This window comes from Choristoneura fumiferana, chromosome Z (genome assembly GCF_025370935.1).
Source record: "Choristoneura fumiferana chromosome Z, NRCan_CFum_1, whole genome shotgun sequence".
Lineage (NCBI taxonomy): Eukaryota > Metazoa > Arthropoda > Insecta > Lepidoptera > Tortricidae > Choristoneura > Choristoneura fumiferana.
In genome coordinates, this window is record NC_133472.1 from 30,178,937 (window position 1) to 30,192,936 (window position 14,000).

General features: G+C 37.5%; 1 protein-coding gene across 2 annotated transcripts in view; it reads right to left on the minus strand.

The window, feature by feature from the left end:
- Flo1 (flotillin-1) overlaps positions 1-11,089 on the minus strand; it is a 32,616-nt gene extending 21,527 nt beyond the window's left edge. The window contains exons 1-4 of one of the 2 annotated variants that reach the window (XM_074096104.1): positions 10,877-11,089; positions 2,743-2,909; positions 1,770-1,949; positions 1,448-1,531 (exon numbers count right to left, since the gene is read on the minus strand). In XM_074096104.1, coding sequence (XP_073952205.1) covers positions 1,448-1,531; positions 1,770-1,949; positions 2,743-2,909; positions 10,877-10,928 — 483 coding nt within the window. In that variant the 5' untranslated portion in view covers positions 10,929-11,089. The remainder of the gene's footprint in view (positions 1-1,447; positions 1,532-1,769; positions 1,950-2,742; positions 2,910-10,876) is intronic. The other variant, XM_074096114.1, reaches the window with a different exon arrangement.
- Between the last annotated feature and the right edge of the window lie 2,911 nt (positions 11,090-14,000).

The window sequence follows — 14,000 nt, forward strand, 5'->3', positions numbered from 1 at the left end:
GCCGTCTTTGTTTTATAAAAATCAAAACTAACAGTTACGAAAATTACTATATAACACACATATAACATCATTAGTACATGTGTCTGAAGGGCGGTAAGTGAGGAATTACGAACGAGATTCTATTAGAAGCCCGAAGTCGAAGACTGAGGGCTATAATGAGTCGATGTTCGTAATTCCAGTACCGCCCGTGCGCCATACAATGTTTTTCATCACATTTGCGAATAAAATTGTATATTTGAGAAAGAATAAATATTATTTTTGTACAAAAATGGCCGATATCTTAGGCTGCGCTCTCGGACAGCGCCAGCGAGCTCCCCGCAGCGTGCGCCTGCAGTGCTTGGCGTTCATGTGGTGCGCGGCGTGTTGCGCCTCCGCGCGCGCGCAGCAGTATCAGACGGGCAATGACTCATTCACCGACCTTGGGTTTCATGACAAGAAAATTTGTACGCGCTATGACTCATTTACCGACTACGGGTTTCATGACCAGAACATTAAGGTCGAGGGTTTTATTTGGGGGGTTGAAACCAAGGTAGCCTGCATGTCACGACACTGTTTAGCCCAAGTTCGGTAAATGAGTTTGTTACTGCATGGTGTGCTGCTGCTCCGTGCGCGCGCTGCACACGCACGCCATGCACATGCTGCGGAGGGGGAGGGCGCAGCCACCGGCATCGGCATTTTTTGAAAAAATATTAGTGTTTCTTTTACAAATATACAATTTTACTCGCAAGTGTGATGAAAACATTGTATGTCGCACGGGCGGTACTAGAATTAAGAACATCAACTCATTAAAGCCCTCAGTCTTCGACTTCGGGCTTCTAATAGACTCTCGTTCGTAATTCCTTATTTACCGCCCTTAAGACACAATGTAAGTACTATAACCGTTAAAAATACTCATCTGACTTTGGTAAATATTAAGAGTTAACTTTTCATTGCAACCACAGTGAGAAAACAAGCCGTAAGGTAGGTAATATGGGGTCAGAATAATAATATTATCTAGTCTTCTCACAATATCATTTGGTTGATTTTTATAGTGGAATAGGTACGAGGTACGTCTGCAGGTTTAGCACAAGCATTAAAGAAGTAAATTAAGGCCGAGGCCGCAGTATGGCTAAACCGCCGCGGTTCTTAACCGCGTGACTTTGTGAATCAAGTAAACTAATGCAAGTGGCCGCACTGGCGGTTTTAAGTTTACTTGCTTTAAAAGGGACGCGGTTAAAAACCGCGGCGTTTTAGCCATAGTGCGGCCTCTGCCAAACTCATGACCGCGGCCGCTGCAATGTGGTCGAAACCGAAACTCGGGATAACTTTAACAATAAATGTAGTAGTCGTGATCAAGTCTCAAAATACATCAGTTATGACTAAAGAATATTTTCATTTGCGAAATGGTCCCTCGTTATTCTTCACCAACTAAATTAAATAATTATGTAAACAGAATGGTAAAACGAACCTCTTCGTCTCTGATGTCCTTAAGGGTGTATGAGACTACGGTTATACCCATGTTGATCAAGTCACTCGAAGCTACTTCGAACACCTGAAAAGCAATTGTATTAAAGAGAGAATAAGTTCCATAAGTTCAATTCATTAAAAAATATGTTGTTTCTTACTAGCTCATGTACCTGTTGTTGTAATCAGTATGCAAGAGATTGTACTCGACTAAGAAAACTCAGTGCTTCTTTTAATGCTATGCAGACTTTAGACAAACAATTTTGATTGAAGCTCAAAGTCTATAGCCAGCTGTTTATTTTTATTAGACAAAGCTACTTAGTTACCTTTTTTGAGAACATCTTCCTGTCTTTGTAGATCTCTTCGACTGTCATGGATCCCATAATAGCACGCTGGTGGCCTTCGAGGGTCACTAGAGCTATATGCTGGATCTCTTGATCGGATTTGCCTAAGAACTGCTCGCATGCTGACAGCAGCATTTCGGCGTTCTGACCTTGAATCTTCACCTATAAATTGATACATGAACTCAGTATATATTAAATAACAAATTGAATGAGCCGAAAACGAATCTAAGTAATTCAGTCAACATTGTTGTATCAGACACCAACAAAAGAACCCTCTCACGAGTCGTAGAGGCTCTTCCACGAGCCGTGGCAATCAGAGGCTGCATGAGTGCCATCCATCCACAGCCTCATTATATTCACTGCCCGCTCCTGTTGGTTACCTTGTCTCGATCATTTGACGCCGATCAAAACACTGACACAAAGCGAAGCGAGGCCAGGCGAGGGACGAGATGTGGACATCATCTAGTACCATTCTTCTCTTTTATGATATGGCTTTTCTTTCATAATTAATAGGACAATTTCGCAAGTGTCAAGGTAAACTCTCTTTGAGAGGGATGTTGTACGGTGATTGTAGTTTTTGCAACTTGATAGTAAAATTCCAGAAACCACGTGGAGACAACTTGCGCATTAAAAAATGCCAGTCACGAGAGCAATATAGAATTTTGTGATCACTGTTCACTGTTAAGGTTAACCGCCGCATAAAACACTATCAAAATTATACTTCAACTAGCCAAAGAAACAGAAATAGCAAAATTAGATATTGTGTACATCCGCCATGTTCGAATGCTACAAATCGAATCGATCGTCTAGTATATTCTCGCGGTTGCAACGCCTCGTCTTGCCTCCTGAAGAATGGGTTACAAACAAGGCACGCGCATAAGTTAAGAATTACAATGGCAATTAAATAAGAACATCGTCGAAAGTAAAGAAATAAAGTGTTTTTTTTTTAACGAACCTGCGCAATTCCAGTAACAGATATCGGCACGCCTTGGCTGGTGTAGACGGTGGGCGATTCCACCTGGAGGGTCATCGTGTTGAGCGATATCCGCTGCACGCGCTGGATCGAGGGCCACACGAAGGCGCGCCCTCCTGGCACCAGGAGAGGCTTTGAGTAACAGCATCCTGGAAATCACCATGTGGTTAAGAGAATGTAAAGCGAAAGTAAGACTGCTTACCTACTTAACTAAAATACATTAAAAGTTATCAGAAGTTTGGATATCAGTGAGGCTCAGAAAGCGAATATAAATCCTGATCGGCTGGCGGTATCAAAAGACTTAGTATTACTAAGAAAGGCGCCAAATAGCCGAACCCAGCGATCTCGGCGAACTTAATGAAATATTAGATCCATTTTTAAATTTTAAACTTAGTACAGTCACCAGCTCCAATATCTGACACAACAAGCGTGCATAAATATCTGATACGACTCTATTTCTAGGGCCGGAAAGACGTGTCAGATATTTTTGCACGCTCAACGGTGGCAGATATTAATGCTGGTGAGTGTACAATACAAGACGGTAAACGAACACAGGATTAAATCGTCGGGTGACAAGTAAAAGTCACTAAGTACCAAATACCTACTTACAACAAAGCTCGTATCTCAGTATGAAATTACTAACTAGATACGACTTTTTGAAGAACAGTAACAGAAATTTTATTTAGTTTTGCTTGTCATCCGGCGAAATATTCCTTGAGTTTCCCGAGTGCAGCGGAGAAACTAATCAATATACAGCATCTAATTACCATCAGTCAAAGTCTAAAATATTTTTAAAATAAACACACACAAACAAAAGGATACTATTTGACAAGCACCTCACTGGCTATTTTGCATACATTTATTCAAAACAATGAGTACTTAATATTTTTAAACGTTGCTACAACATGTAGCTGGTGCCAAAGCAAATCGCGTAACTCAATCAGCATCAGAGATTATGTTACATTCGCTTGGCAACTTGATAAAAAATATTTTGGCTATTTTTTCCTAGTATACAAAAATAAAAAAATTAAAATTAAAATTTAATCTGTTTATTTAAATACTTAACAAATCCGCTTAGACTCTAATCTTAATATTTAAAGATTTTTATCGAATCAAATTATAAAGAACAAAGTTTATGACTGGGCTGTTTTACCACCCATTAATAAGTCAATGACAAGAGTAAATGACATAAGTTGTTTGGTATCATATAGTACCTAATATGTTAGTCGGAAAGGCTAAACAGGCTAAAAAGGCTAAATCAGCATTTTTTTTAAATATTTGCCAGTTGTTTTGCAGTTTTGTTTTGCATTGAATCATCATATGGAAGTCTATTCAAAGCGCGCGGCAAAGCCGTATACATAGTTTGGACAAAATAAATCTGAGCTTGCTACATACTTGGTCAATATAAAATACTAGCTTTTACCCGCGGCTTCGCACGCGTAAACTATTCGGTCTGGTAGTTGCAATTGAAATTTTCGGGATTTTTCAAAATTCCCCTGGAAATTTCCAAAATGTATATCGTAGTCTTCATTTAGGTTGTGTTGTGAGTAACTGTACAAAATTCAAGACTAAACCCAGTGCTGAAATTTCAAATTTTTTCCCTATCCAATTTCAAATTCAAATAATTTATTAAACTACCAGCGTTTTCGGAAAAACCATTATTGCCAAGAAGAATGCGCCGCAAAAAAGTTGGCAGAAAGTCATTTTTTCAAAATAAAATAATTACTTACAAATAAAATAGGTACTTAAAAACTACAGTATACAATTAAAGAAAAAAATATAAAATAATAATAATAATAATAAAGGGATGTATGGGGTCCCTTAGTTACAAAACTATCCCGTGGGAATATCGGGATAAAAAGTAGCGTATGTGTTATTCCAGACGTCCGGCTACCTACATACCAAATTTCATGCATCTAAGCCCAGCGGTTGTTATTTCAAGATTTTATCCCTAGGTATCCCATGGGAATATTGGGTCAAAAAGTCGCCTATGTGTTATTCCAGACGTCCAGCTACCTACATACCAAATTTCAGGACTCTAAGCCCAGCGGTTATTATTTCAAAATTGTATCCCTATACCGTGGGAATATCGGGATAAAAAGTAGCCTATGTGTTATTCCAGAGGTCCAGCTACCTACATACTAAATTTTATGGCTCTAAGCCCAGCGGTTGTTATTTAAGGATTTATTCCCTACGGATCCCGTGGGAATATCGGGTCAAAAAGTCGCCTATATGTTATTCCAGACGTCCAACTACCTACATACCAAATATCATGACTCTAAGCCCAGCGGTTGTTATTTCGAGATTTTATCCCTATCCCGTGGGAATATCAAGATAAAAAGTAGCGTATGTGTTATTCCAGAGGTACAGCTACCTACATACTAAATTTCATGGCTCTAAGCCCAGCGGTTGTCATTTCAAGATTTTATCCCTAGGTATCCCGTGGGAATATCGGGTCAAAAAGGTGCCTATGTGTTATTCCAGACGTCCAGCTACTTACATACAAAATTTCATGACTCTAAGCCCAGCGGTTGTTATTCCGAGATTTTATCCCTATCCCGTAGGAATATCGGGATAAAAAGTATCCTATGTTTTAATCCAGGTTATTAACTAACTTTTTGCCAAATTTCATCCAAAGCCGTCCAACCGTTTCAGCGTGAAGAAGTAACAAACATACTCACTCACTCACAAACTTTCACATTTATAATATTAAGTAGGATAAGATAGGTAGGTATTTAATAGTACATTGTGTCTTAAGGGCGGTAAATAAGGAATTACGAACGAGAGTCTATTAGAAACCCGAAGTCGAAGACTGAGGGCTTTAATGAGTCGATGTTCGTAATTCTAGTACCGCCCGTGCGACATACAATGTTTTTCATCACATTTGCAAGTAAAATTTTATATTTGTAAAAGAAAAAATCTAATTCTTCCAAATATTGGCGATACCTTAGGCTGTGCTCTTGGCAGCGTCGCCCTCTACCTCCCTCGGCATGCGCCGCAACGTGCGTGTGCATGTGGTGGTCCATGTAGTCCTGCAGCAGCGCGCGCAGCACCATCAGTACGGGCACCGACTCGATTTACCGACCTTGGGCTTCATGGCAAGAAAATGTGTACGCGCAATGAGTCATTTACCGACCACGGGTTTCATGACAAGCACATTAAGGTCGAGGGTTTTATTTGGGGGGTTGCAACTAAGGTAGCCTGCATTTTACGACACTGTTTACGAGCAAGTGTGATGAAAAAGTCTTGATTCACTGACTGACTTTATCAATGACCAGCTCAATCTCTCTTCCTTACATTTTGATACCCATATATACATAGTTAAAGTTAACTAGCCCTGGTCCGCGCCAGCACGCCTTAAGACGTAGAAATGCAATACTAATAGGTATATTTGCATAAATTAAGCCCAGGTTTTCAAAACACCTTGAAGCTACTTTTTAATTTCCCATGGGAGCAAAGCCGCCGGAAAAAACCAGCACTGTGGATAAATACTACGTATAAAGCTACATGTAGTATTAGTGTAGTCGCCTATATAATTATTTTAGACGAATTGAACATTCAGCAATTATGTAGGTCAATTACGTCAATTTAGCGCAGCCAGCACTATAACAACCGGACTAAATCCATTACTGTTTATTGAGTGGGTAACCTTGTACGTTAATGAATGACCAGGCACCCAGCCTATATCACTTGATAATAGGAACAAGCATTCGCCGTCCGAGGAGAAACAAAAATGAGTGAAGAGTAGATATTAGGATATTACAATTTACTTTAAATTAATTATTCGTTTAATGTAACAAAAAATATGAATGAAAAAGAAAATCTTTGAATTTAAGTACTTAGAAAGAATATCTAATATTTCGGCGACTAACGCTAAGCAAGTTTTCGTTTCGCAGAACACGTTTCTCCGAGTGATGATTCGTGTAGATTCATTAAGCCGTAGATGAGTTGATACGCAGAGTAACGTTTCTCAGCTCAACGTTACGCATCTGCTTTTGTTGGCATTTAAGTAAATTTGCTGAAAAACTATTGGCAGTAATTCGTTTGGCATATTATAATCATGATCAGTTTGAATAGGTAACGTCTCCTCGAACAACGTTAACTATTTGTTAGGTTGACATTGTTGATCATGTTGATCATGTTCCAATCAACACATTAAAATTCAGACACTATCTATCAATCGTATCATTATAATATCAAAGGAAAGTAGTGTAGTAGGTAACCAGTAAAAATTAAGCATTTTTTGGGGGGTGGAGTGTACAGTAAAGTGTACAGTAAGGTGTCAAAAATATCTACACACTTTTACGCCAGTCTGGGTGGTGAACTCACTGAGATAAGATCGATGTATACATATATTTGACGCTATGGCTGTATACGTATAGATATTTTTGCCTTTGACAAGTATACATACTTCTTCTACTTCAGTGTTACAGACAAATGAATAATCTTACAGAGGCTAATAAAAAACATATCTAAGGATTAACTATACATTCCTAATTCTATGAGTTATCTAGATCTTATCTTACAGATAAAATAATCAAAACAAATAATTATACACTATGCATTCTGATGATGATGGGGGTTTTTAGTTGACTGACTGGCATATTATTAGTTCATTTTCGTAAAACATACGAAGCTGTCGTTGAAATTGAAACGCTTCAGAGCCATCCATATAGCAAACACTGGTCTAATAAAACAAATATTCTTGTACCAAATACAACAATACTTATTAAAAAAAACAGGAGGAATTCAGTTAATAACAATAACATCTATGGTTAGCAATCTTTCTAATCCTACTAATCCTACTAATATTTTATTATAAATGTGAAAGTTTGTGAGTGAGTGAGTATGTTTGTTACTTCTTCACGCTTAAACGGCTGGACGGATTTGGATGAAATTTGGCGGAAAGTTAGTTTATAACATGGACTAAAACATAGGATACTTTTTATCCCGATATTCCCTCGGGATAGGGATAAAATCTCGAAATAATAACCGCTGGGCTTAGAGTCATGAAATTTGGTACGTAGGTAACTGGACATCTGGAATAACACTTAAGTGACTTTTTGACCCGATATTCCCACGGGATAACTAGGGATAAAATCTCGAAATAACAACCACTTGGCTTAGAGCCATGAAATTTGGTATGTAGGTAGCCGGACGTCTGGAATAACACATACGCTACTTTTTATCCCGATATTTCCACGGGATAGTTTTGTAACTAAGGGACCCCATAGATCCGTGTATTATTATTATTATTATTTTGCAATTTTTTCTTTTATTGTATACTTACTGTAGTTTTTAAGTATTTTATTTGTATTTGTTTTATTTTGAAAAAATGAAGATTGGTTTTTTGGAATCTTTTTGTATTTTTTATTTCAATTCCAAATTTTTACTTTTACGGTCATCCCGTAAAACCGAAATTGAAAATATAAACTGAAATATAGATGCACAGAAAAATAAGACCATCACTGGGAATCGAACCCAGGTCCTCTGACCTGAGTATTTAATATATTTCAGCTTGACCTTGCATTTTTGACAGGTCTTAACAGACAGACAGATGAACAACAAATTGATCCTATAAGGGTTGTTTTTGCAATTTGAGGTAATACAGAACCCAAAATAAATGATGTTTCTTGATGAATGAAAAAAAGCAAGCTTGCTTAGATTCCTGTAAAATTGACTATTTTTTATCAGTCCATATAAAATTATTTTCCTACTAATATTTTCCTTGCAGTTCATGAAAGAAATATAACAATATAAAATAGCAACAACATACTGGTTATACTTTTCGGATAGGATGGGTACGGTGACACATGTCATTAAGCAATTAAAGGGTTGTGACAATGTAAATTCGAATCGATTTATTGCGATTCTCGATTAAATATGCTAAGGGTGTGTAATCGATTTTGTTAGTGATAGTTTATATTTTTAACTAGTTTTTGCCTGCGGCTTCATCTGCGTAGCAAGTATTTTAGCTTGTCTATCGGGATCTCACAAACCACGCGGTCTTCTTTGGCACTATATCAAAACTAATAATGGTAAAAAAATCAACAAAAACAGTAATAACAAAATTGAATAACAAAGTAACAGTTCAAAACGTCAAACAATACGAAGCACTTGATACAAAGACGCATTAAGGAACTTCACTCTTATACTAAAATAGAATTCAATGGAATAAAACAATCGTGTAAACAAAGCAATTTTTCACGATTACTCTGTAGTTACTTACATTTGAACGCCAATCCCAATCATATTCACATCTCAATGAACCCACCACTTTTTTAAACAATCATTGTATTATTCAATAATTGTGTAAATATGTTTATTTTATAGAATTAACTGAAAAACGAAAATTCGTTACATTTGTCAAATTGACATGATCATTTTTTCCTCACCAAGGTCTGTCTAGTCTCTGGAAATTTAGTGTTGTACCTACCAAATTAATTAATTTGACTGAACCAACCTTTCCTACTGATAATTATGGCTGGCTCTGCAAATTGGGGAATTTTATTGGCTCTGGTCATAGAATTATGCATACCTATTAATTTGTATTGTAATTGTATTGTATTGCAACTCTTTATTGTACATAAAAACACATGACAATAACAGTGCACAGGATAATAAGATGTACAAAGGCAAACTTATTTCTTAAAGGGATCTCTTCCAGTTAACCTTTGAACGATTGACAGAATATCAGTACAAGAGTAGACACTATGAGTACAATGAAAAGATAAAAGAACCGAAATTTTAAATTAACTCAAACAATTCATATTATTATTTATTCATAGATATTAATTATTTGTGTTAAGTGACACTATTTAATGAAGGTTTATACTGGTTTCTAATTGGACGATAAAATGGTATTATAGCACAACATTATGTAGATTTTATATATTTTATTTTATTTAGTAATATCATATTTACTGTGGAGTCCATTTTTGGACCAAAAAATCATTTGTAATCACTTCCCTGTGTCTACTCTCATTTCCCTGTCTTATGTAAATTTAAAAATCCTCTTCTAAATTATATCGAAAATACAAACTGAGACATGGATGCACAGATAAACCAGAAAAAGAGACCAGCGCTGGGAATCAAACTCAGGTCCTCAGCAATCCGTACTGCGCACTATAACCCCTAAACCACCGTTGGACAGGAGTCAAGACACATTTCTCCTATGCACACATATCTCAGGTTGCTTTTTTCTACTAAGCTACTTAAGCAGCAAAAAAATCTAAATTAATCTATATTTTGACTGACCCTTTCAATTCTAGAATACTCCATCATAAACCTTGGGGAAAATATATGTCAAAAAATATAAGTGGATACATGTTTCACCATTTTAAAAATTCTACCCTTAAAGGGGTATAAAGGGGAGTGAAAAAACGTTAGGTAGGTTTATATTTGAAGATATAATTCTACAACTTTGTGAAAATGCTATTAAACATTTTAAGTTAAAAGGAACATTGAAACATTGTGAATGACTCTTTAACAGCATCGCTACTCTCCCATCTGCCGTGCTCTACATGTGCATGTGTCTAATATACATATGGACAGTGATAGAAAGGAAGATTATGCGCTATTTTTTGTTATATTTGTTAAAATTGTTTCCTTTTTTGTTACTTTAAATTATTATAGTTTATCCTTATAGTCTGTAATTATAAGTGTAAATATTTGTTTTGCCAACCTGTTACTTTTTAGGACCAAGACCTGTAATGTAACTTGTTGTATATTTGATCTTTAATAAATAAAAAAGTAAATCTAAATACAAATGATGATTAAAAAATTATTCTAAAAAAATATTTTTTCGCAGAGGTAGAACTTAACTTTTATACTTAAAATATCCCTTTTTCTATATATCTACATGGTTTAAAGTGTATACGCAAAAAATTCGCTGTGCAGCACTTGTTTTTCTATTAAAGGTACATGGAAAATCAAATTAACTAAGTATTGAGTAGTGTTGGTTTTATCATCTCTCATATTAGAATTGTCGCAAAGGTGACGCGAATACCGCTACCGCTACGAAGTAATATTAGTAAATAAAATGTAATTAATATAATGCAAGGAAGTAAATAAAAAGAAAACTGTAGCGTACGTAGATAAATAAGTAGGTACTTACCCGACACCACCAACGCTTCGTTAGGACCGCAAGTGACGAAACCCCACGTCATTTTGCACAGTGAACACTAGACTGGAATTAAAATAAAGCTTACGAACTGAATTTAACAAAAAGCAGATTTACTTCAAAATACAAATTAAGCTTCTGTATGTAGGCGGCCGCGAACGAACGAAGACATTTATGCCAGTGTCAGCCAGTGTTGATAGTGGAAATAAAAATAACAATGTTGTTGGGCTTGGGTTGCACACTGTAAAACAAATAGTTCTAGCACGCAAATTCGCATCTAGATGAGATACCACAGATTAAGTAATAGTACAAGTAGAGATACCTAAATATAATCTACTAGCGTGTTAGGAGCGTTGTCAGATTATCCGATACGATATCCGGGCAATTAGTAAATGTATGAAATATGATACGATATCGGATCGGATAATCTGAAAGACAGCAGGGCTACTACGAAACACGAAACTCGAAGTTCGTGTCGTGCGGTCCCTCTGACACGTATACTATTTAATACGAGAGCGAGAGGAACCGCACGACACGAACTTCGAGTTACGAGTTTCGGAGTAGCCCTGCTGGTACATATTTCATATTTTACTTGCCCCCCGATATCGGTATTTAAGGGGCGGTATATTCCGTGTACGTACGAAAGGTTTCCGTCGAAAGGTGTTAAGCCAAGCTTAGACTTACAAGAAAAATCGTGCAAGTTGCATTACATTGCGGCGATCGATTGACCACTATGAACTCGTTGGCTTTACAGCCTCGCAATGTAATGCAACTGCACGATATTTCTTGCAAGTCTAAACTCGGCTTTAAATAGGCGACGCTACATACAGTAGCAAGTGGATACGAGTATAGTAGATAAAGGAAGCTGAGTAAGCCCTCAGCAAATTCGAAAATCGTAGTTCTAACCGTACCGTCCCTCTCACTCTCGTATTAAATAGTATAAGTGTCAGAGGGACGGAACGACACAAACTTCGATTTTCGAATTTCGTTTCGTAGTACACTTTTGCCCCGCTGGACACTTTTGCTTGCACCTTTTACGTCTTATGAGATGTTAATCCTTTAAAATTCCACTGTTTATTAGGGTATGCGCGCACGAGCAACTTTTGTCTCCGCGACTATTTTGTCTTTCACATCAAGTCTATGGGTTAGTATGACAGTGCGCACATGTAGCGACGCAACTACCCGTAGACTTGATGGAGAGACAAAATAATCGCGGGAGTTGCTCGTCCGCGCATACCCTTACTTAAAAAAATATCTAAGACGTTTATTATATTACTAGCTTTTGCCCGCGGCTTCGCCCGCGTGAAATTCGGTTAACGCGCGCTGTTCCCTCGGGAACTGTGCATTTTCCCGGATAAAAAGTAGCCTATGTATGTCACTCTCTAGCCCATAAACTATCTCTATGCCCCAAAAACACGTCGATCCGTCGCTCCGTTTCGACGTGAAAAACGGACACACAAACACACATTTATAAAATCGTCGAACATGAGTCATGCATGAACGACTTTTGAATTTGATTATTTCCCTTTTTCCAAGCATCAAGACATTGGTCATCTAAACATCTCGACAGACCGTAAAAATGCATCGTCACAAGTCTATTAAATAGGGTTGTGGGTATGTCCATCGTGCCCACAAGGTGGATCCCCTTGCGTCACGTGACCAGATTTGACCCTGGCAACGAGCATCGAGCGACTGCATGTGGCCGCACCTTTAGTGTAGTTGCGATGCGCAGCATCTGTGGCAGTACAGTAGGGCTACTACGAAATGCGCAAGTCGAAGTTCGTATTATACCGTCCTCTCGCTCTCGTATGAAATAATATTAGCGTCAGCGGGACGGTACGATACGAACTTCGATTTTCGAGTTTCGTAGTAGCCCTACAGTTTATACCAGCATTTCCAGTCACCGACAGATTGCGCTAGTATTACGGCTGCAGAGGAAATAAAACTAGGTAGGTACTTGATATTTTAGTTCCGATGTCTAGATGGCAGTAGTTGCTACGTTTAAACTAGGTTTTAAACCACATCCCGCAAGATATCTTTGAATCAGCTTTACACACAGACAGATGGTGTTGAGTTGAGCCTTAGATAGTTGAGCACAGAAATAAAGAACGTGGTGTGTATAAGTACGTGGGCGACCGAGCTTTGCTCGTACTAAAACTGTAACAATCGTTTTCTCAGGGATAAGGCCAAGTTAGATCGGTTTTTGATCCTCGAAAATACCTACAAATTTTATCGAAATCGTTGGAGCCGTTTTCGAGATCCCCGAAATATATATATATATATATAGAAGAACTAGCTTTTGCCTTCACCCGCGTGGTATTCGGTTATCGCGCGCTGTTCCCTCGGGAACTGTACATTTTTCCGGGATAAAAAGTAACCTATGTCACCCTAGGGCCCAAAAAACTATCTCTATGCCAAAAATCACGTCGATCCGTCGTTCCGTTACGGCGTGAAAGACGGACAAACACACAAACATACAAACACACTTTCACATTTATAATATTAGTATGGATGGATTATTGCTCGTTTAAAGATAGATATTACAAAACAAGTTTCATGCACCGTTTGTTTCCTTTGCAGCAGCAGTCCAGTCTATCTGCGGCAGACAGGTAGACCAACAAATAAACATGTACCTATAAATTACTAATAACTATTATACTTAGGTACAATCCCAACGAATAAGATGATTCAACTGTAAAATCATGTCTTCCGATGTCGTCGTCATTTCCGTTCAATTATTAGGTACCATCAGCCAAATATGTGGTTTACCACCCTAAAGCTGATAATCGTTAGCAATTCATAAAACAATAATGCCAATAGACATTTCTGTGAACTTGAAAGTTCGACTTTAGCGACATATTCATTTGATAGGAACTTGTTTAAAAATTGGTAGACCACTTATTTAGCTGATGGTACCTATTAATAATAGTACATTGTTGTAGAGGCTCGAAAGTAAGCAATAGATGAACAAGTTAGTTTGAAGGCCGACCCAAAGGGGAGGCCTTCGATAAAATACGAGTTCATCTATTGCACTTTTGGCCGAGACTAAACATTCTGCTTTTCACGATCACTGCGAGAAATAAAAATATTTATCACAAAACAACAAGAAGAATCCAAT